Source organism: Sceloporus occidentalis, unplaced genomic scaffold (genome assembly GCF_023333645.1).
Source record: "Sceloporus occidentalis isolate IW3139 unplaced genomic scaffold, rSceOcc1.0.p SCAF_164, whole genome shotgun sequence".
Taxonomy (NCBI): Eukaryota; Metazoa; Chordata; class Lepidosauria; order Squamata; family Phrynosomatidae; genus Sceloporus; species Sceloporus occidentalis.
The window spans coordinates 220406-241476 of record NW_028317144.1 but is presented as its reverse complement, the minus strand read 5'-3'; the positions used below and the strand labels follow the sequence as shown (position 1 = coordinate 241476).

At 38.1% G+C, this 21071-nt stretch overlaps 1 protein-coding gene across 4 annotated transcripts in view; it reads right to left on the bottom strand.

Annotated features, from left to right (window-relative positions):
- Positions 1-1111: 1111 nt before the first annotated feature.
- The window catches only part of LOC149279480 (diacylglycerol kinase eta-like), an 89241-nt gene continuing 69281 nt past the window's right edge, over positions 1112-21071 (bottom strand). For 2 of the 4 annotated variants that reach the window (XM_089501106.1, XM_089501107.1), the window contains 13 exons: positions 18297-18419; positions 17995-18112; positions 17040-17150; positions 16433-16529; positions 15121-15228; positions 13007-13120; positions 12520-12654; positions 10894-11060; positions 10077-10182; positions 9816-9908; positions 9128-9247; positions 8091-8199; positions 1149-1201 (listed from right to left, as the gene is read on the bottom strand). In XM_089501106.1, the coding sequence (XP_089357232.1) occupies positions 1149-1201; positions 8091-8199; positions 9128-9247; positions 9816-9908; positions 10077-10182; positions 10894-11060; positions 12520-12654; positions 13007-13120; positions 15121-15228; positions 16433-16529; positions 17040-17150; positions 17995-18112; positions 18297-18419 (1454 nt within the window). Of the gene's footprint in view, positions 1202-4929; positions 5061-8090; positions 8200-9127; positions 9248-9815; positions 9909-10076; positions 10183-10893; positions 11061-12519; positions 12655-13006; positions 13121-15120; positions 15229-16432; positions 16530-17039; positions 17151-17994; positions 18113-18296; positions 18420-21071 lie in introns of all 4 variants that reach the window. The other 2 variants (XM_089501105.1, XM_089501104.1) reach the window with 2 other exon arrangements.

Genomic DNA, 21071 nt, shown 5'->3' with positions numbered 1-21071 from the left:
GAAAAGAATATAAATACATCAGGGGTTGGTGTGTGTGATACACACATGCTGTGAAAATACTTAAAAATTAAGAGTATTATACCCAGACTTTACAGTATTCTTCTAAATAATAAGTTAAAAAAGTGAGGTAACCATCTTTGCAAAAATTGTTTCCAAGAGCTATATTACTATCTATGTTAATTATTAAAAGAAAATTGACTATCTACAATAAATAGGTTGAACGCGTACATCATTTTAAGACTATACATGACATGTTGGCTATGATTTTCACATCCACAAACCCTTTTGTCACTAAACAAATTCATGCAAAGATATACAACATAAAACAAGAAAGTGCCTCTGACCCTTTCTAGAACGAGGGTGATGATAACACCGCCTCTGACACTCGAACGGTTACAACCCCCCAACACAACAACATTTCAGTAGTAATAAATTAAAAAAAATTTTAAAATCAATATAAAAATTGTTCAAGTGTCTTTTTTTCGTTTTTTTTTATGGTTCAGATTATATATATATATATATATATATATATATATATATTATATATATATATATATATATATATATATCATGCAACTGAAATACAACCCAGGCAGACATCCCATGCATTATAAATTGCATTAATTTCTATACAAAACAGTTTTATCCAATCACGCTCCTTGGTTCAGTGAACAAGCGGACCCTGAGGCAAAGTAAACCAAGGCCAACCTGAAACGAGCCATGATTTCACCTGTATTTGGGCCTCACGTGTCTGAGGAAGAATGGGCCTCGCTCGACATAGCAAAATCACTTGTTTCCAACATTTTTTTACGTTGAACTGCAGAGAGAGACCTCTCATTACCAGGCCATCGTAACCTCTGCGGTATCTTTTTGGAACATTACATGTACACGCCAAAAAGTTTCAGAGTGTGCAGATCCAAACTTCTCTAAATGGCCTTTTGTGCATTAACTACCTTTTTGGCACAAAACTGAAAATTCTTAAACCCAGCTTGCATCTTCCAGCTGTATACCAGCACTTTTTTTCATACAGTAAACTAGGACAGCACAGTGCCCCCAAGTAACTTTAAACATCTGACAAAGCTGGCACTTTGCAAAGCTTTCACCAGGGCCTTCACACCTCAGATAAGGAACCATTCTTGCCGAGTTCCTTAATTCCCTGCAGAATTCGCTTCATATGACCCACTTTCATTATCCCCAGATCCTAGAAAAGACACAAAAAATTGCTTGTTAGTGTACAATGAACAAAGACGACAGACATTTTTGGAGCACACAGAGGTCAATGCCCAGATGGTGATCATCAGATGCCATAACCACTACCGTAGTAAAACATGGTATCATCTCTTCCATCACATAGCTTGAAACAGCCGACCCACTCACAAAAATCGCTATACTCTATTTTAACACTAAACTTCATTTACAAAGATACTGGATTACGTACACAAAACAGTAAGGCAACAAATTTCAGGTTCCTTGACATTTTCTACCCAACAGGTGTATATTCAATCCAGAGCTGAAAGGCAAGACATCTAGAAAATGGAGCTGCCATGTTTGTTCACTGAACTTGAGATTTCAACTACCCTCTGGTCTATTATATTAGGATAAATCTAGTGGTTTTCATAGCTAAATGTTCGCACGTTATATTCTAATCTCTCATTTTGTATTATTTAGTTGTGAGTCAATTTGTACGCCAGGCCTTACGCTAGCATTTTGGAGATCCGCCTTTCACATTGGAAACTTATGGTTAAACACAAATATAAACAAGAGAAAATAATTGAAGTAATATCTACTATATTTCTAGAAATGCAGCAAAAGGCAGCAAATTGGCTTGCATGTGTATATGGAGTTAATTCATCTGAAATGTGCTTGGACCACCAGCATTGCTTAGATGTCGGTACAATATATACAACAACGCAATAAACCAGCATGTATTGGGCTGAAGCTCCTAGATATCACAATGAAACAAAATGATCACACAGCATGCATGGATACAGCACAATGGCACGGATTATGAAGCATAAAAAAGATTTTTTCGGTACTTTTAAATGCTACTTCTTGGTAAGTTTCTTGTATTAAAGACAGCATTATTTTGCTCAGTACAACTTCACACACATACAGAAAAAACCTCATATTATTAACATGAATAGAGAAGCACTAAATAAATTTGATGTCACCATGTATTCGCGATCAAACGTGCAGCAAAGATGTATGAATTACTCATGCAATTTAAACAATAATAATAATGAGTGCTGGTCAATATAATGAATAGAGGGGTGTCCAAACAGAGAAGGGCTCTGTGGGTTTTGGGTCCCCACTGCTGATCTATTCAGAGGCATTTTTATTGGGGTGGCAATGGGGGCTAGAGCCGGAGCTGTCTGTGTTATACTGGTATGGAGCGGGGAGTTCCGGGACTCCTCCGGCTCCCGCTTTATTAGTGACTGAGGAGTTCACACCATGGGAGTGCAGACTGTTACCGGAGGCACAGGCTTCACTACCACGCTTGTCCAGTAGGTGCTCCAGGCTTGGGATGGTGGGTGAGGAGAGGGGAGACGGCTTCAGGGCAGGAAACCGATCACATAAAGCTAGTTCTGACAGCTTTACCTACACATTTCAGCTTTTCAGAGGTTAACTAATCCTGATTTTTAAGGTAAAAATAACCATGGGAAAAAGCACAAGCGTTTAGACCTTTGGAAAAGTCTCAGCACCAGTAATGGTATACACAATTATATAAACAATATATACACCGTGGGCTCTGTGTAGTCTGAGATTTTTGTAATACACAAACTGGGCTACCATATGCCTGGGTCATTGTGTTGAATTAGCCCTTACACAGCAAGTTTATTGCCAGTGTTTATTTATGTGAATCTCTCTATTATTATTCATTTCATGTTTTTAATTGGTAAGATCATTATGGGTCAAGGGAAATAAACCTTCTCTTCAATCTGTTCAGATTGGTCCAATTCTGCAACATGTACACTATATGACCAAAATTACACAGACACCCCTCCTAATTATTGAAATTAGGTGTTTTGGGTGTATAAAATCAATCACATAAACAGCCATCGCCAGACAAACAGTGGCAGCAGAATTAATCGTACTGAAGAACTCGGGTCATTGCAAATGTGTCACTGTCATAGGAAGCCACAATAGTCCGCTGAAAGCGCTATTATTGTGGTGTGGAAGTGTCTAGGGAAAAAAGCTCAGCCATGAATCAGTAGACCATGCACATTTACAGAGTTGGGCTACTGAGTGCCCAAGTGTGTTAAATAATATTTTAAAATATTAATAGTATATATTAATAATATTGTAATATCTGTCCTCTATAGCTCAGGAGCTTAACAAAATGGTTTTCCATGACTGAGCAGCTGCACACAAGCCGAAGATCACCGGCACTGGTCTCTGGCACAGTGGAAAAGTGTTCTCTGGAGTGACGAATCATGTTTTACTATCAAGAAATCAGAAGGCCATATCTGGGTTTGGTGAATGTTAAAGGTGTAACGTTTGGTGGGGGAGGGATAATGATCTAGGGCTGTTTATCAGGGTTTGTGCCCCTTAGTTCCAGTGAATTGTAATGTTAATGCTACAGCATACAGACAACTGTATGCTTCCAGCTTTGTGCCCCCAGTTTGAAGAAGGTCCTCTCTTGTTCCAGCATGACTGTGCCACAGAACACAAAGTAAGCTCCACAAAGACATGGTTGGATAAGTTCGGTGGGGAAGAACTTGACTGCCCTGCACACAGCCTGACCTCAACCCCAATGAACGCCTTTGGAATTAATTTGAATGCCAATTGTGAGCCAGGCCTTCTCATGCAACATCAGTGCCTGACCTCACTTCGGGGACTCAATACTAATGCCCCTGGTTTTGGAATGTGATGTCCAACAAGCTCATATAGGTGTGATGGTCAGGTGTCCACATACCTTTTTGGTCATATAGTGCCTCCTCAAATAAAGTTATGTAAGGAAATGGCACCAAGGGCTGGAATACAGTTACCCATGTTTGCAACACTACTGAGACATATGGGGGGGGGGGGGGGGGTTGTATAAAAAGTAATTTTAGTGAAAAGTTTGAAAAGTCTAATCATCATAGCAGCAGCAACATTTCTTGGTTACTATGGAGGTACAACCACAGATTCAAAATTACTTTTTATGTATACCATCCAATATACAGTATGTCACTGAATGGGGACACTCAGATTCTATTAGAAACACAAGCACATGTAACAGTGAGTGGCCCACAGTGAGTTATTGTAACTCTGTTTTTTAATACATATTACACTAGATTATGTTTTAATTTGCTTTTTCCTTTACATATGCTGAATGCAGCTACTCCTTGTATCTTCTTGTAATGATTTATTTTGTGCGCTTCCAACTTTTTTTTAAATGTTTTTTATTACTATTAGAAAAGGGGGGGAAAAGTGAGACAGAGGGAGTGGTGCCACCATTTTACTGGGTGCAGTGTTTATTACTCATACTTTAGACATAAATTATATCCTTTTCCTTTTAATGTTATTCACCAAGTTAGAAATAAAAATGACACATAAAAGCAATAACACTAAACTTGTCACCTTCCACACTGATCCCATTTTACGGTCTAAAATTGAAAATTTATTTTGTTCTCTTTCTCAAATAAGAGTTGCAAGACACATGTATTGTATCAGATTGCTCAGAGGCTATTAAATCACCCGTTAAAAAAAACCAAAAAAACAAAAGTTTGTGTCCCTAGCAGATGTTTTGCTGAGGTTGTAGGCTGCAAGTGCAGTATTACACACACACACACACACACACAGGGAGTGCACGCCACAAAAAGTGCAGATTAGTTTACAGAGAGACTGTAAAAAGAAGCCAAGCTACAAGCACAAGACAAGAAAGGGACAGGAAAGAGGATTAATTCCCACCGAAGAAGAGAGGAAAAAAGTAGCACAAGGAAATACCTTAAGATCCCGCCTTTCCAGGAGTAATAGCTCTGAGCCTCGGATGTCATGACGGACGAAGGGTTCTTTGTACTCTCCCAAACTGAGCAGATCCAGCCAAGCTGCAACTTCATCTGTGCCCCATTTTTGAACTACCAAAGTTAAGAGTAAAACCCCCTTAATTTGTACATGCACAAATGCATTACAAGCATAGGTTAGGCCAAACAGAGTGGAGGAAAAAAACAAAAAACAGAATTGCAGTGCTAGCGAAGGGAAAGAGAAGAGGTGTCAACAAAATCCAACGGTTTGATTGTTCACTTTGCATGCAGGTTAAGATCGGCAATAATTAAAACCAAATATCTGTACGAGGACAGGGTTTGATGCTTTGCAGCCGCGTTTTCAGCTTTCCTCACCCCACCACCCAAAGTCTCTTTTGCCTGAATATTAAGCTATCCATGAAATGAATTTGATTTACACATTAGGATCAGTGATGCAAGGTATAATTTAACCTAAAGCGTTACCATAAAATGGGTCATGTACTATTTGATTTCAAGTGAATTCACAGTGCAGACACACATAAATCATTGCATTTTTTTTTAGATGACATAATGAATGTAAATAATTGCAGCCGATAACAGTAACTCTTTTGAGCGATTGGCCCAGTTTGTGGAAGCGCCATTGGCGCAGGTTACATTAGGTGCTATTTCCATTTGCACATTAGACTCTAAAATGTCCTAGTACGTACGTAGTGACCCCCATAAAAGATATGGAGGAAGTTTTAGGGAGAATGATTACATAAACTAGATATTGAAGATGGGAACATTTATAAGAGGAATGTAAGATAGTGGAGAGCGTACAGATACCGGGGAACAATATCCATGCTTTCTGTGAGGAACACGAGCTACTGAGTGACAATACCAATAAAGAACAGTGCTAGAAAAGGAGGACATCTCAACCCCTTTGGTCTGCTCCTTCACACAGGCGCCTGCACCCATTACAGGATCATTAGCAAAGAGCATGGTCAGTCTCCTATTCCGGATTGAAAGGACATTGTAATGTCACCAGGGACCATAGCTATAGACCCGGCTGTACTAAATGTTACATTGAAATAGGTTCTCCTACAAAAAAACTCTTATTCCAACCATAAATAAAAATAATGTTTAAACTGTAGCTCTCTCATATTGTACCAATACTTCACAGAAATATCGTGAGCTTACAGTTTTAACTCCTTGACATCACTAAACATTACAGAGAGACAATTTTGACTTATTTCTTTCTGAACTAGCCCTCCAAAACACCTTGTTTAACCTATGCAACTTTGAAGACATCTCACTGACTAAATTATGCATCATATATGATAAACCAAGCTTTCCATGCAGGAGACGCTCACAATGCATAATGAAGTCAGGAAATTACAACCATAACTTCTCTTGCCAATTTCTGCTTATGGGGAATAACCTTTTTGGGGTATATTGCACAGCTATAGGACCCTAACAGAAATATAAGCTATTAGTACAGAGCCTGGGAAGCAGAAAGCAGCCCCAGAAAGTATAGTTTGGCAGACCCTTTATCAGTCTTTTCAGTGCTATAGTGCTGCTAATTTTGCGAAATGTGAGGCAAGATAACAGCCTCCAAGAACACAACTGGGCAGTAGAGATTTTAAACTCCAATGGGCCACGAAAAAGAGCCGAGTACTTTACTAAATATGCAATAATATTTCACGAGGGCTAAACTGGAAAAAAAAAATCCACAATTTTGGATATCTTAGCAGTGTGATATGTTCTAGTTGCTAAGATTCATGTGCTTTTTTTATTTTCTTTTTTAGAATAAAGACCATTGTTAAACACATAACAGTTCTGATTTAGCATCACAATATATCGTCATTTGTGAATAAACACAAAGAAAATAGAAATCCCAACCTTAATCTATACTGTAATTTGTATTTTCCTTGGGCTCATGTTATAAACAGTATTTGTTGTAATATCACTGTTAACTAATTGGAATAATAAAACATGTAAAGGCACAATGCAGAGGATGGAGTTTCTTCTATACTGCATACCTGACGCAATACATCTGGTAAAGCTTGTCAAGACCACACTTTTAGTCTCCTCTACATTTGACAGAAAAAGAAGAAAAGGACCTGAAGTATTCCAACACTCCACACTATAATGGCCCTGGATCAGATGCTTCACATCCGTTTCATCAACGCACTTGCTTATTTATGTACAAAGAACTGTGTAATTTAAAAAGGTCCATAAAAAGAAAACCAAAAATATCCAATATTAAGCCCTGTCCTACAAACTGTATTCATCCAACCTATGTAGTGTTTTTAAAGGAAACACAATACAAGCAAAGCTTTTGTCTCTTCAGATTGTTAAAATAACAATTAATTATATTCTGCCTTTAAAGGGGAAGGATGACAACATAGCATAGCTAGTAATGACTTTTGGGAAAAGCAGATATTGTCATTTCTATTGCCGATACTTGTCCTGTAAGCTCTTGAAACTAAAAAGTCTCATCCTCCTCTAGTTCAGATGAAGCCACACAGTTAGACACAATTATAGTATCACGTAAGATGAACTCAGTTCACCAATAGAACCTTCTGAATCTAAATCAGGAGCAAACATCTTGCTGTTGACCTCCATGTATGTGTGTATGTGTATTTGTGTGCATGTTTTACACACACACACACCCTTACAGGATTAGAAGAAACCTATCCGTTTCCAAGGTGTTCTAAGTATAGCCAAATACAGCCCTTACAGAAGCCAGAGCATTCTTTTTTACCCAGGACAAGTACTTAGAACTAGTTAATCATAGGATATAATGTAGCGTATACACAACTTCACGTCCATGGTTAATTTCTCCGGAGAAGACTTCTGTACTCAACTTCTCCAAAGTCTCGGTTATATTTAGGCTATAACCATTATGTTATCATATCACAAAACAGCTTAGTAAATTCTCATACAAACCTTTTATACTGTATTAGAGTAATGTCTCATAATGAACTAAAGCTGCTCAAGCTGAATTCATTTGACATTTTCAACCCCCTGTTGAAAAATTCCATAGAGATTACCAAATGAACATATGCATATATGCACCAACATTTCTAGAATATCAAGACAAAGCATGGATGGTGTTTTTGCAGCTACCTGCCCCAATAACATGAGAGTCGGCACACATACCAGGCTGAGGGCTGGTCTTATGCTTTTGGGCCTTCTCTTTTTTAAACTTTGGCACTATACGAAATACTGTACTTCTACTGTTTCTTTTGGCATATTCCAGGGGAGGATCCTGTAAAAATAAGAAAGAAAATGTGTTCTTAATAATGTGGTCAAGAAAATACAACACACAAAAAAGATAAAAACATGCAATCACATAACCTTCATAATGTACAGAGGAAAACATTTAGCAGGGTATGGCGGCCGCATGTAACAAGTCTACTTTGTCTACCATCAGATCTCCCAGCGCCAGAATTTGTAAGTAAACAGCTTTGATCTTTTGGACACTTTTTGTTCATGTGAGTGGTTTCTCCACCTTTCCAGAAGTGACCAAGCACCTTGGTCTCAGAATAGCTCCGCCAAACCTCACTGTAAGCCAGAGCAGCTGCTATATGCTCAGCACTGTGGAACCATACTTATCGGAAGTAATAGAATAGTCATAAGCCCATTGCAGGAAAACGAAGGGCTTACTTGTCATCTTAGAAACAGATCCTTGAGGCTGACGTCCAAACATCTCCAGACAGGCTAATTGTTACAGGTTATGTTGGCTTCAGTCAACATGCATACATAAAGAGCGCATGAAAACAATCTTAAACATTCGGACCTCATAGCTGGGAGATGACATTGGCCATTTTTGTCCAGGACATGCAGTATATCAGGGTAACCTTTCTATTCTGCGACTTAAAACATCAGCTGCAGGGGGCAGCATTTTACATCTGACAGTAAGGTGCACGTAAAAAAAAAAAATAAAAAAAAAAAAACTTATGCAACTAGAGCAAAAAATGGTACCTTGATACCACTTATGGCCCATAAACAATTGCCAAGAATCTTTACTAACCCTTTGAAATACTTTTAAGAGTCACTGAAACAGCATACTCAATGTACATAATACCCCAGATGTGACCTTCAAAAATACAGATATTCAGGTATAGTTCTTGTAGGTTATATAATAATATTTAATATAAAATAACAGAAGCATGAATCTGTATAAAGACCCCTACCTCCTCCTCATCGGGCTGTAGCACATAGTATAGCCAGGGAATCTCTGCCAATTTTGTTAACTCAATCTCCACATTATGTAGTGCATTTGACAAAAGCTCTTCATGGTGGGATTCCAGCTGCTGCAATAAACACAAAAATAGGAATAGTAGTATACAGTGTACTGAATTAACAAGATAACCTTACAATTACTTAACATACACACATAAAACATAGTTATGCTAAATGTATGTCATGGTATATACAGTATATACTATGTGTGTGCGTCTATATATCTACTTATATATCTTAATTTCCCTTTCTGCGTAATGTGCATATGTATACCTAATCATTAACGTATCTCTGTTCAACTGAATTGCTGTTAATTTTTTTTCAGGACAGGAAAGTGATGGGATAATGCCAACTCTGCCACTGATTTCAGCTTTCAAGGTGTTATATATACACACACACACACACACACACACACACACACACACACTTTTCTTACTGTTCTACCCAAAGGATGTCCACGTAGCTCTAGATCTTTGGCCAATTATTACAAACAAACATGAGTTTAAACCCAGCTACATTTCATTAAATCAGATAGATAACGGACAAACCTATGTAGACAGACTCTGTACCCTGCTTATCTGAAACTTTACATTAGATTTCATTGTAATTAAATGCACAGTGGGTGGTCTATACTCTTACCAGAGGGACTCTTCCCACCAGGAGGGACTCTGTTTCATTGTGCAGTGCCTTCACATTGACTGCCACTTCAACGGCAGTGTTTCTAGTGAGATTCTAGAGACAAACGGACATTGGTCAAAGACATTGAATATCCAATGAAAAATCCCACATGAACGTCCAAGTTATCCAATAGAAATAGATACAGAAAGGCTCCGCTTCAATTCTGGACAGCTAATTTCTTCACATTTTTTATAATTATCATAAACAGTAAGAAAAACCTACCTCTGGAAACCGTGGATTAGCTTTATTTAGTGCGTGTGAGCAGGCATTCACTGCATGGGCTAGCTCTTGTTCCAACAAACTATGTATTTTTGCAGCTTCACATATCCTGAAAAGAAACATGTTTAGTTATTTTTAGCTTCTCGGGTGACAGTCTAAACACTTCTTAAATAGTTAGCTCAAGAAAAAAAAAAAAAGTACACCAAACTTAGATTTGGGGCAGGGAACCATTTTCCCAATGTATTTACACCTATTGCATCGTGTATCACCTATTCACATAAGTATCCCAGCGTATGAGAGCCCAAGCAGATCTGAAATCCATTTACATTGTTGCACCGATCGCCGTTCAGTGTCACAGTCACAAGACATAACGTGTATGTATGTTTATGTATATATTATATATATATTCTCTTTCTCACAATCAAGACCATTATTATGCATCCTTTGAATGGCTGATCATTACAGAAAAAAATTAAACAGCAGTCAGACATTCACAAAGTACATACTAAAACGCTAAGATTTTAAACACACACGGTTGATAAGTAAACGGACAGAATGCTTAGAGAAAAAAAATGATTAAAGTTTTTTAAAAAAATAACATAATTTGTTGCAATACATCACTTCAAAACAGCCACTGCTTCACAGGTTTATTGACTACAATTTCTTGCCAAACGTGGCAAACACAAAACACACTTCTGATGACTAACTTTACACGTACAGCAGCTATAAAGGGAAGCCATACGCAAGCCAGAGAGCTGGAAGCTAGTGTGTCATTGAGATTTTCCTCTGTAGGGTGCGTGGTTTTGGTAGGATCACATACCGTGTGATGAGCTCCTCTGCTGCCTGTGAGCAGAGATGGACGAGGCTGACCTCTTCTTCCGAAGCCGAGTCTACAGCTTGGGGTAAGTACGGGGGAGAGCGAAGGGCAAGTTTACAGGTATCGTACTTCTGTTTGTCCTCCCATGACTTGAGCGTGTTTTCAAATGCCTGTTGGCAAAACGACTCGACGTTTAGGAGTGTATTATAGATCATTAAACTGTGGTGCCATCTGCACATCAGTTTGAAATCTCAAAGTTAGTTTTTACCTCTTTACACACAGTGAATGTGCAGGAGATTCAATGGATTGGGATGAGTGATTTTGAATTATCGAGCACACGTACAAGGCAATTGTTTGAGACAAATGTATAAAAGCATGCTAACAGCACACCAGGCTGAACGGGGGTGACTTACAAATGAAAGCTAAGTGAGCATGATTGCCTGTTAGCAATTCTAAAAATATTAATACAAAATCCAGTAAACAGACCATTGTATCAGATATTGATTGCATACAATGTTGCGTGGATCAATCATACACAGGTGCCAAAGTATAGACATAACACAGACTTTGTGTAAGTGCTGGACACACAGTCCCCGTGACAGCGGTCATCACATCGCACACATATTGTGACAGACGCCACAGTAACACAGTGTGACATATGACCATACAGTGTGACATATGACCACACAGTGACGGTAAGAAAGAACAGCTTTCACAGTGACTGATGACATCACTGGATGATTAAAAGTGCAGACGACAAGCTGAAGAAAAAAACCCAGTGAGAAATCCACTAAAAACTTATTTTTTTAATTAAAAGTCAGCTCTCAAGATGAAGATGACAAATGGATGACATTTTTATTTTTTCGTTGTTTCATTTATAAGATTTTACAGCAAGAAATTACAAAGTGGCAACAGATTGCCCATAGCCAGCATCTCTTGTATGCAGACTTGTCTGGTTCACACAGTTTCCAAAGTGACAAAATACTCTGATTCCTTGACTTTTACTTGGCATGAAGGACCAACAAAGGTGAACTTTCTCCGCATAAAGGGCTTAGCTGGCTATGTAGAGTACATCAGTTAACATTTAAAGTCACCTCACTAATTCAACTATGCCTGATGTAGGGCCAGTTCAGCCCTTTTTTCGCAGGGGAAACCCCTCTCTGTCGGCTCTTCAAGATGCATAAGGAACTGGATACGATGTTTCAGCTCACGGGTACACTTACTGGGGGGAGCAACATCGAATGGACACTATACCAATTATCTCCAAAGTAATGCCATCATACTGATAGGACGGGCTGTTGGGCAAATTGTGCAAACGTCCGCTAGTACTACCAACTCCACTGGCTTGGAAAGCCAATCACATCCGTTGTGGATGCCGCAAACTTGTATGCGTGTGATTTACAGGTTCATTGTGCATCTAGGAGTATACAGCGGGTGGTCATATGCCTGTGATTTACTAGCCTCTGACTTTAATGTGTAATCTGCCAGCCAGAACCTGTGGTAAGATGTACACATCCGAAGCATGTTCACAGCCAACACTCACTGAGGACACTCAATAACCGCATCATCAGGTGCACTCTGGACACTGCATTGTTTGTTACAGGACAGAATTCAGTTTTTTTAACTCACCCGGTCCCTGGTTAACATCTGAGCTCTATTTTTGTGTATGATTTTTATAACCCCTGGAGGCTGAATCCAAGCTTCTCCATCTACTTGTACCGGGACGCCTTCCTCTCCAAGTATAGTGATCTTCACCGACCGACACTGGAAAACCAAGCGTAACACACATCAGGCACGGGCCGGGTTAATGCAATACACAAAGATAACGCTTCCGAGGAAGACACAAAAATTAAGACAGTTAAGTATTTATGGAAACCATAAAGGACACGGAAGAACACGAAGAAACATTAATATTATGGTTGGATTCCTTTGGTTTCCAGGTCTACTTTCTCATGTTCACCACTCTTCATTGGATCCAGACCTTAAGAATAATTATCCTCCTTTTATTGCTTGACTTTTTCTATTTTTAGGTTAATTGCAGTAGTGTTGAAGTTATTCAAACATGGCTGAATATGTTTAGTTCTATAATCACACATGACCGCAAAGTATTATGTACCTGTGCTATTCGGTGATGCTGGAGCTTGAGGACTCTAGAAACCGCCATCTGCATGCTGCCGAAAACTGCAACCACCTCCAGAATTTTATCATCAAATGATGGAGCACCAAATATCTGGAGAGTAAAATGGACTAGGGTTATTATGTACTGGATCAGTAACAATTTAACTCTTTAACATACCTTTCAACACAGCTTTACTTGGTTAAATAGGGACAATTTGGTTGCACACCATTAACTATTAACTGTATAGTTCAAAAGAAGACCGCTCATAACACCTTGGACATGTTTAAGAAGAGATTTATGAGCTAACATTTAGTTTTTGTTCTGTTTTGTTTGGGTTTTTTTTAGCTTTTTTCCCCGCTAAAAGTTTAGCCATATGATTAGGGAAAAAGCACGGTGTTAAAAACCCATTAACCCTAAGTTTATGTTTGAAATAAGTGAAATAGGCATATGAAGAACAGTCCCGACTGTTCAAGAGAAGGATCTCGCCCTAGAGGGTGCTGTTGCCAAGAACTTCCACTTCTATGTGGAAATACCGGTACATTAAAAGCCATTTAATTGGAGTTTTAAAAAAACCCACAAACAGACATGTCTTAAGTAAACTTCTTTCAAGATTTCCTGAGCAAGGCACACATTGGTGAAAAAAATGAAAACTCTTGTGCGAGCCGGCTCTAGGATGCACTACTACACGAGAGATGAGTTCAAAACACTTGAATATTCCCGTAATGTAAATAATACCAAAAGTGGTAGAGGTTAACCCATTAAGGACCAGGGTTATTTTACAATGTTGCTTTTTACAATATATATTTACAATATTGGGTTTTTTTCCCAGGACAAGTATCTTTTTTTTAAATTAAATCACTGGGTAACTGCGTCCAATCAAGTTTTTAAACGTGCCTTTTTGCCAGTTTTTTTTTTACTGGCAAAACTGCTGAGCAAAAATATCTATTTTTTAAAACTTGACAGCCCAAAGTATTTTAAGACTTTTTAAACATTTTAGCTGCAATCTGTCTCAAACATTGTAGTAAAATTTAGTATTTTTTCCCCATTTTTAACAATCACATATACAAACACAGAATTTCGTAATATTTTTACCTGGATACATGCAATTACTGAAAACTTATGATTTCTATTCAGCAACATCCTGATTGTGGCGACATGGGGTATTGTATTTGTAACAGATGTACCAGGTACACCTTCCATTGCCAAGGGCCGATTAAGGTCTCAGTCTGTACATCAGGAAAAATGGGCAGACTAGATGAGCAAAACCCTATTTGCATGCAATAAAAAGGTGATTTAAAGGAGACAGTCACATGCATGTGCTGGCTGGAGCAACCCTTTAAATAAGAAGACCAACAACATGTTTTATACCTTAGTCGAGTTTCACGAGATAACAAGTTACATCAAGACGAGAACATTGAAGATTTATGGAAAAAGCAACCTATCACCATCCTTCTTAACTGTAGCGGTGACCCATTTTTGCTTTCTCGATAGTGTTTATTAGACTCATTTTGGTGGGCCAAACATGACTATTAGATACCGCCTCTACGGGTAAAATGCATCATCTTTAGGTAAGCATAGTTTGGGCTTAGATCATAAGTCATATTATATATAATAAGCTATTCCAACATGTAAATATACTGCAGATTTACATAAAACAGCAACACATTAAAACTGAAACTGGGATATGTCTTGTGTTCTTGGTACTTACTGTGTAAGCTGAACTAGTGATTAAATGTGTGGTGATTGCACATCTACCTTGTTTGCCACATTAAAGACACTGCACTCTTTACATATATATTATTGCTAATAATGTAACTACATTATACAAGTACAGACAAAGGAGCATGTCTAATTACTTTACAGAAATATCCACATTCCAGAATGCCAATGCTACAAAACGAAAGGTAAAGAGGACTTCTAGCGAAGAGCTGGACCTCATGACATGAGGAGCACCACCAGGTAGCTAGACCACACTTATTCAAAAAAGCTTTTGTTTAGTACCAAAACAAGCACAAGAGAGGACAAAGTCTCCATCAGTCATCCACAACAGAATATGTGTTGCGAACAATAAAACCTTATGGAGATAACATAATTCTCTGCGTAGAACTTACATCATCCTCTTTTGTTCCTCCCCAAAAATTGATGCCACCAGCATAGCTGGGAATATTTAGAACTGCAATTCCCTGGAGGCTAGGAAGGGGGATATACTGCCCATCACACTGCAGAGGACAAAAACAAAATCTATTAATTAAGCATCTGTACATTTACAGGCCGACAAGCGACAGTTATTCATTAAAAAGTGAAGTGTCGGCTTAAACGCCTTGAGGGACGCACATGCCGGAATACTCGTACAAGCGGCCGGACAGCATTCCACCAGTTTGGGGAAGTCCGCAGTTTCTATATGCTTGTTTATTCAAGAGATAGGAATCCAGTAAAAGTGACATAGGGGAACATTTTCAATTAAAAAAAAAAATCCCAATGTTAACATTCTATACAATTCTTTAGCAGGTAAAACGTTGACTTAAATATATGTTATACTCATTTGCACGTGCTAACATGGAACCTAGCCCTGCCAGGTTATAAGGTTTCTTACACTGTGAGGCAAATAAAACATCAGGTAATAAAGTATTGTTTAAAAGGGAAACATTTATTTGGAACTAGTATCAGATCAAACATATGTTTTAACATTCTTTTTAATTTTGTTTTTAACAGCTGCCGTTTATAATGTTCTTATGCATCTGCACACTGGCCATTTGTACGTGTTCTAGCGCTGGTATTTCATCCCAATCTACTTGAGATACAACCCAGCTACTTATCATATCGGTCAACGATATAAAAGCTCAGTCTGACACTCGGACTCGTGAAAGTATATTGAGGAATAGACTTTATAGCAAAGACTAAGCTCGATGTGGTGATTGAGCAGGAAAAGTCACTCAGGATATCACATGACTGAGAACAATAAGCCGTGTCCAGGTCTGCAGATAAAGGAAGTTTATAAGAACAAAATGAGATAAAGAAGAACATACTTTACGAAGTATATGAAAAGGGTGACCATAGCAATCCTCTCAAACATCTCCTAACATGAAAACCTTTAATGCAAATCATTTTTATTCCTTTTTAAATAACTTTACTAATGTGAAGAGAAGAGATATGTCACTCCAGTTATCAGTATTAGCTTTCAATCTCTTAGTTAGCTGCTGGCCTTGTCTTGTGGCTTGATTCACACATGGAATGCCTATGCTGAGCTTGCAATTATCCTCATCTACACTTATTATTATTATGTATTAGCAGATATGAAAAGAACATCACTCTGTAAAAGCCATTACATAATACATTATTGTAGGAACATATAAGAGAACAATTGTAAGGCAAAATAAGAAGAGCACTGGTCCATAGATTGAGCCCAGAGAACCCACCGCTTACCTCAAGCTGAACCTTTTGCTCCAGGTTCTTGTAAGTTCTTTGCAGCAGTTCTTTGGTACCAAGCACTCCATACCACATCATGTTCTTCGTTCGGCTTCTGGAAATAACAATATATCTATTTAAATAAATGTTATCGAACTAGGTGTTTGTCTCTCAGTACGCTAAGCAGACCACAGCATATTACAATAAAGTCAAATGCAACTCACTTCAAACAGGTCAAAAGTAGACCAGAGGCGGCTCTAAGTATTTATGGGGTCCTTAGCTAAATAATTCAGAGGAGCTCCATTTCAAACACAAGTGATGAAAAAGATAGGTTTTTTAATAAAAGTGTAATAAAATTACATATTATAGTGATTTAAATTTTAAGGGGGATATTTATCTCACTCTTTCCACATCATCTGAAGAGGACCTTTAACCACCTCTAGGTAAGTAATAATTCATTATATGTACAATATCTCCTGACACACTTTAGGAAATAGGGTAATTTATAATTTTGGTTCCCAATTTATAAACCTATTTAATATAATTATTTTGACCTCCCAATTAAACTAAAATTATTATTGTTAATGTACTATTAATTTTTTGGGGTATCTTATGATCAGATTACCTGCATTTTTCAGGGTGTTCTTCTCGTTTGTTGTTAAATTCTAAGGAAATCTTTGCATCTAAGCCAATCCCAAAGTAATTGTTCATCACACACTTTTCTGAATAGCCTTCTCTGTAAGAGCAAACATTATAAAGTTAACAACTTTAGACAAATACATATTAGAGCCAAAAACACTCTTCTCAGATCTAAAACAGAAGGTGTGATCTTCAAACACTGCACATCTGATGCGGATATATGTCTCGCGGAGATCTGCCACTTTAAAAGCAACATGACAAAATGAAACACGTTGTTCCAGCTACTTTGTGAAATGTAACATTTGTCACTAAAGGCAGTATTAAAATCACAATTCCAGGGGCTGAACAATGCCAAAACACTTTATATCTATATCTATGTAGTATAAACGATCTGTTAAGGTTAAAAAACCCAAAAACATTAAATGAAATCCAAAAATGAATAAGCTGTCATCTCAATTGGGTCTTCTGTGTTTGTACTAGCAATTGTGAGCAGGCTTAGAATTGTGGATAGCGCTGATGTTCTAGATGCTTAGATTACAGAAAGCCGACATCTTTGATTACTATCTTTTTTAGGCAGGTAGGATAGGAGTGACATTTGGGGTTCATGAGATTCTTAACCACTAAGGAATACTCCATCTCACCAATTTTTTTATTTTTGTTCTTTTAATACTTATTTCCTCTAATTTAGAGATTAATAAATTACACACTTAGGCTAGTGCCTATAATACTGCTCAGTGTACTAATAAAAGTCAAGTTTCAGAGTAAATCTAGTGAGATGACATCTTACTTGCTTAACATACTTGAGAGCGCTAGTCATCCTTTGTCTCAGTGGAAATACACCTTTAAAGTGAGCATAAATTTGTACCACCATATTCAGAAATCAAGGCAGTTTCAGTTTTACTGCTGGCTGCCCTTTATAGATTAGAATAAAAATATCTTACAGTGAATCTGGGTCTGGATCAATAAAAGGAGTAGCACCAAAGCTGTCAATGTTGGCCAGCAACATTTTGTTGATGATGGAGCTCCCGGCAATGGAGGCTGCCAGCCCTGCCCTCAGCCCTGTTTGACAAACCAACGGAGACAAAGTGTCACGGGAATGGAAAACAGATAAAGTGCGAACAAAATCCGAGCAAAATATTTTAATCCCATATAAACATCATAGGCCACGAGAAAGTAAAGTTCTTGAGTATTATATGGCATTATGATGTCACCTTGATACTGGAAAGCCATTCCCTTGGATTACCTGGGCATATGATCCTAGTGTTCAGCACAGGGAGGTTTTCCTTGCTGGTCACTACAGTAGGACTAGTATGAGAAGAAGCACTGCGGCTTGTGCGTCTGTCTGGTGAGCGCGGAGCAGATTTTACTGTAATTGGCAAAAAGAAAAAACAATATGTTAATATGCCTAAGTAGCAACAGCCAAAAAAAAAAAAACATTCAAGAAGCAATTACAGCCTCAAGGCTAATATTTCTATTGTATCACATTAGGAATTAATGACATTTCCTGTGAATTGCTCAATTTTTTGTACTTTGTTCCTCCTTATACACAAAAGGTATAAAAAGTGATTGTGGAATCTGAAATGTGGTCTTATCACCACTGCAACCGGTCTAATGGCCCATTAGATTTTATGGTGATAAAGAACTTTTAAACTCTGCACCAGAATTTAAAAACACATTATCTTTGTCCAGCAATAACTAGAAACAAACACATGTGGTTCCTACGGGCACATCCACCGCCACAATCCTAAACTGCCTGGCACAATAGGGGAGATGTATAGATGCTTCACCTCATGCAAATAGTTTTGATTCCAAGAATTCTCAGACACTTCCAAACTCCAAGCACTTTCTTCATTTCTATTACTATTTTTCTCTTTATTTTAAGATATTTAAGAATCTTGATAAGATGTTCAGAGCTATTCAGAAATGGCCATAAGGTGGTAGAAACAGGCATGCAGACATATTAGGTGTCACTATAAACAGCTTAATAAAGTAGTTCTTCCACCACTAAAGAAGAATGCATATTATAGTACTCTGTGGTCAGTGGTGAGAAAGCGCTCCTATTGAAATCAATAGGAACGCTTTCTGAAAGGGGTCCGACAAGACCCCCACAATGCAGTGTTTGCTGAGCAAGAGTCACAGCAAACAGCTGGGGTGGGGAAAGCGGTAAATCTATTGAAGGATTCTGCATTTGCAAGGGAAACACCACAAAAATGTAAAAAGGGCCAAACAGCTATCATATACAATACAGTGCATATGATGGATGGCGTGTCCTTTTAAGATGAGAGATCATCATCACAAAAAAGGGGGGAAAAAAAGAAAAATCAGTTAGTATTTTTTATTTTTCTGTGATTTCCAAGAGAGCCCCACATGTACCAATGTAAGTTAATTCCAATGGCACTCACAGCTGTTGTAACCTTTGTACAGCTTCACTTTTATACAGCCTCTGACAATGTACTCCGTCAGTTATGACAGATGGGATTCCTGGGGCTATGGGGCATTACAAATAACCTTTTACTGTTTGTACTCTGATAAAACTAATGACTGAAAATGGTGGCTTGCTGCAGGTATCTGCATCCTGAGCTCACCGTACATTATCAGATACTATTTTCACAAATACACAAGCTTGAGTATGAGGTCTTCTAATTCAAAGTCACCGTAATAACCAACAAGGTTAGCTGTCATGACAAAGAAGCGAAGATCACAGAACGGCAAGATGAAAGCGGCTTTACAGAATTATTCTGCAGAACTTTCTCCTGCATTTAGGGTCTCTCTGTGCTAATCACACATACACGATGCCGGACTTTCTATAATCCTAGTCAAGGAACCTACATCTCAATTGGGTCTGCGATTTTATCCGGTTGCCTGCGTCCTCTGTGAAGAAAACCAGTCAGCGACTAAATATATTTAGCGGTGAGTAGCTCTGGTGCTTACAGAAATAGGAGAAGTATTCTTAATGAACACAGGAGCAGAACAATATCAGAGGAGCAGAAAGAGCAGCAGACCAATTCAGCCCAGCAAAGTACACAAACATGCACACCCAAATAACAAGAACAAAAATCTAATTTATTCTTATATAAAAATACCTATATAGCATATAAATAACCCAAAAAAGGAGCTACAGAAGTACAAATACTAAAGCAGGAAGCCAGCATAGACCTAAACACATATAGTTTACAAGTCATTTTGGTTAAGGTGTCCATTTCTCAATTAGCCTCCGGCTACAAAAGATTTCAAACATTTTTAGGGATTTCGAGAAAGCCTGTAGTTTAAAACCGGCTGCAGGGGAAGGCTGGCAACGTTTGGCCCAAGCTTATCTAATCAATTGGCCCAGTAATTAAGTAAAGGGACTCGTATAATTCATAGAAAAGAGACACAGAAAGGATCATTTAAATGCTGAATACAATCCTGGTTACCCTAGTCACTGTTGTGGTTATGTGTTAAGTTACTAATAAAACACACAGTTTCCTCAGGTAGTGGCTCAAATCACTTGAAATCAGAAGCAGCCTAGAGATAGTAAATGCCTTCTTTTAGCTCAAACTACTGTAAATACAGCTATCATCACACACGGAAATCCCTCCCCATCAAAGGCAGTTTGTATTTCTGTCTATCCGATATCGAAAAGTATAGGTATGAAATGAAAGAAAATGTTCACAACCAGGTATGGGCTGGCTTGATATGTCAAGCCAAGTGGCCATAACACCAGTGCTGCACAAGCAGAAATGCTGTATTACATATATTTATATGGAATCCGTAGATTACATAGCACTATTCTAATAGTTCTACATTACAACAGATCACAGTTTAACTTACGCGAGAAGGCCAGGAACCAAAAGTGAAGGATAAAAAGATTTTAAGTATACAAGACAGCATTACTTCAAACTTAATCAAGAGAAAAGCAATACTAGTGGAAAAGGGGTATTGGACAATCCCATGGCATATCCACTTCAAACCATTGGCACTGATGTCTTCTAAATATTTTATTACAGTGCTCATTACTGTACCGCTGGAATGGCATAAT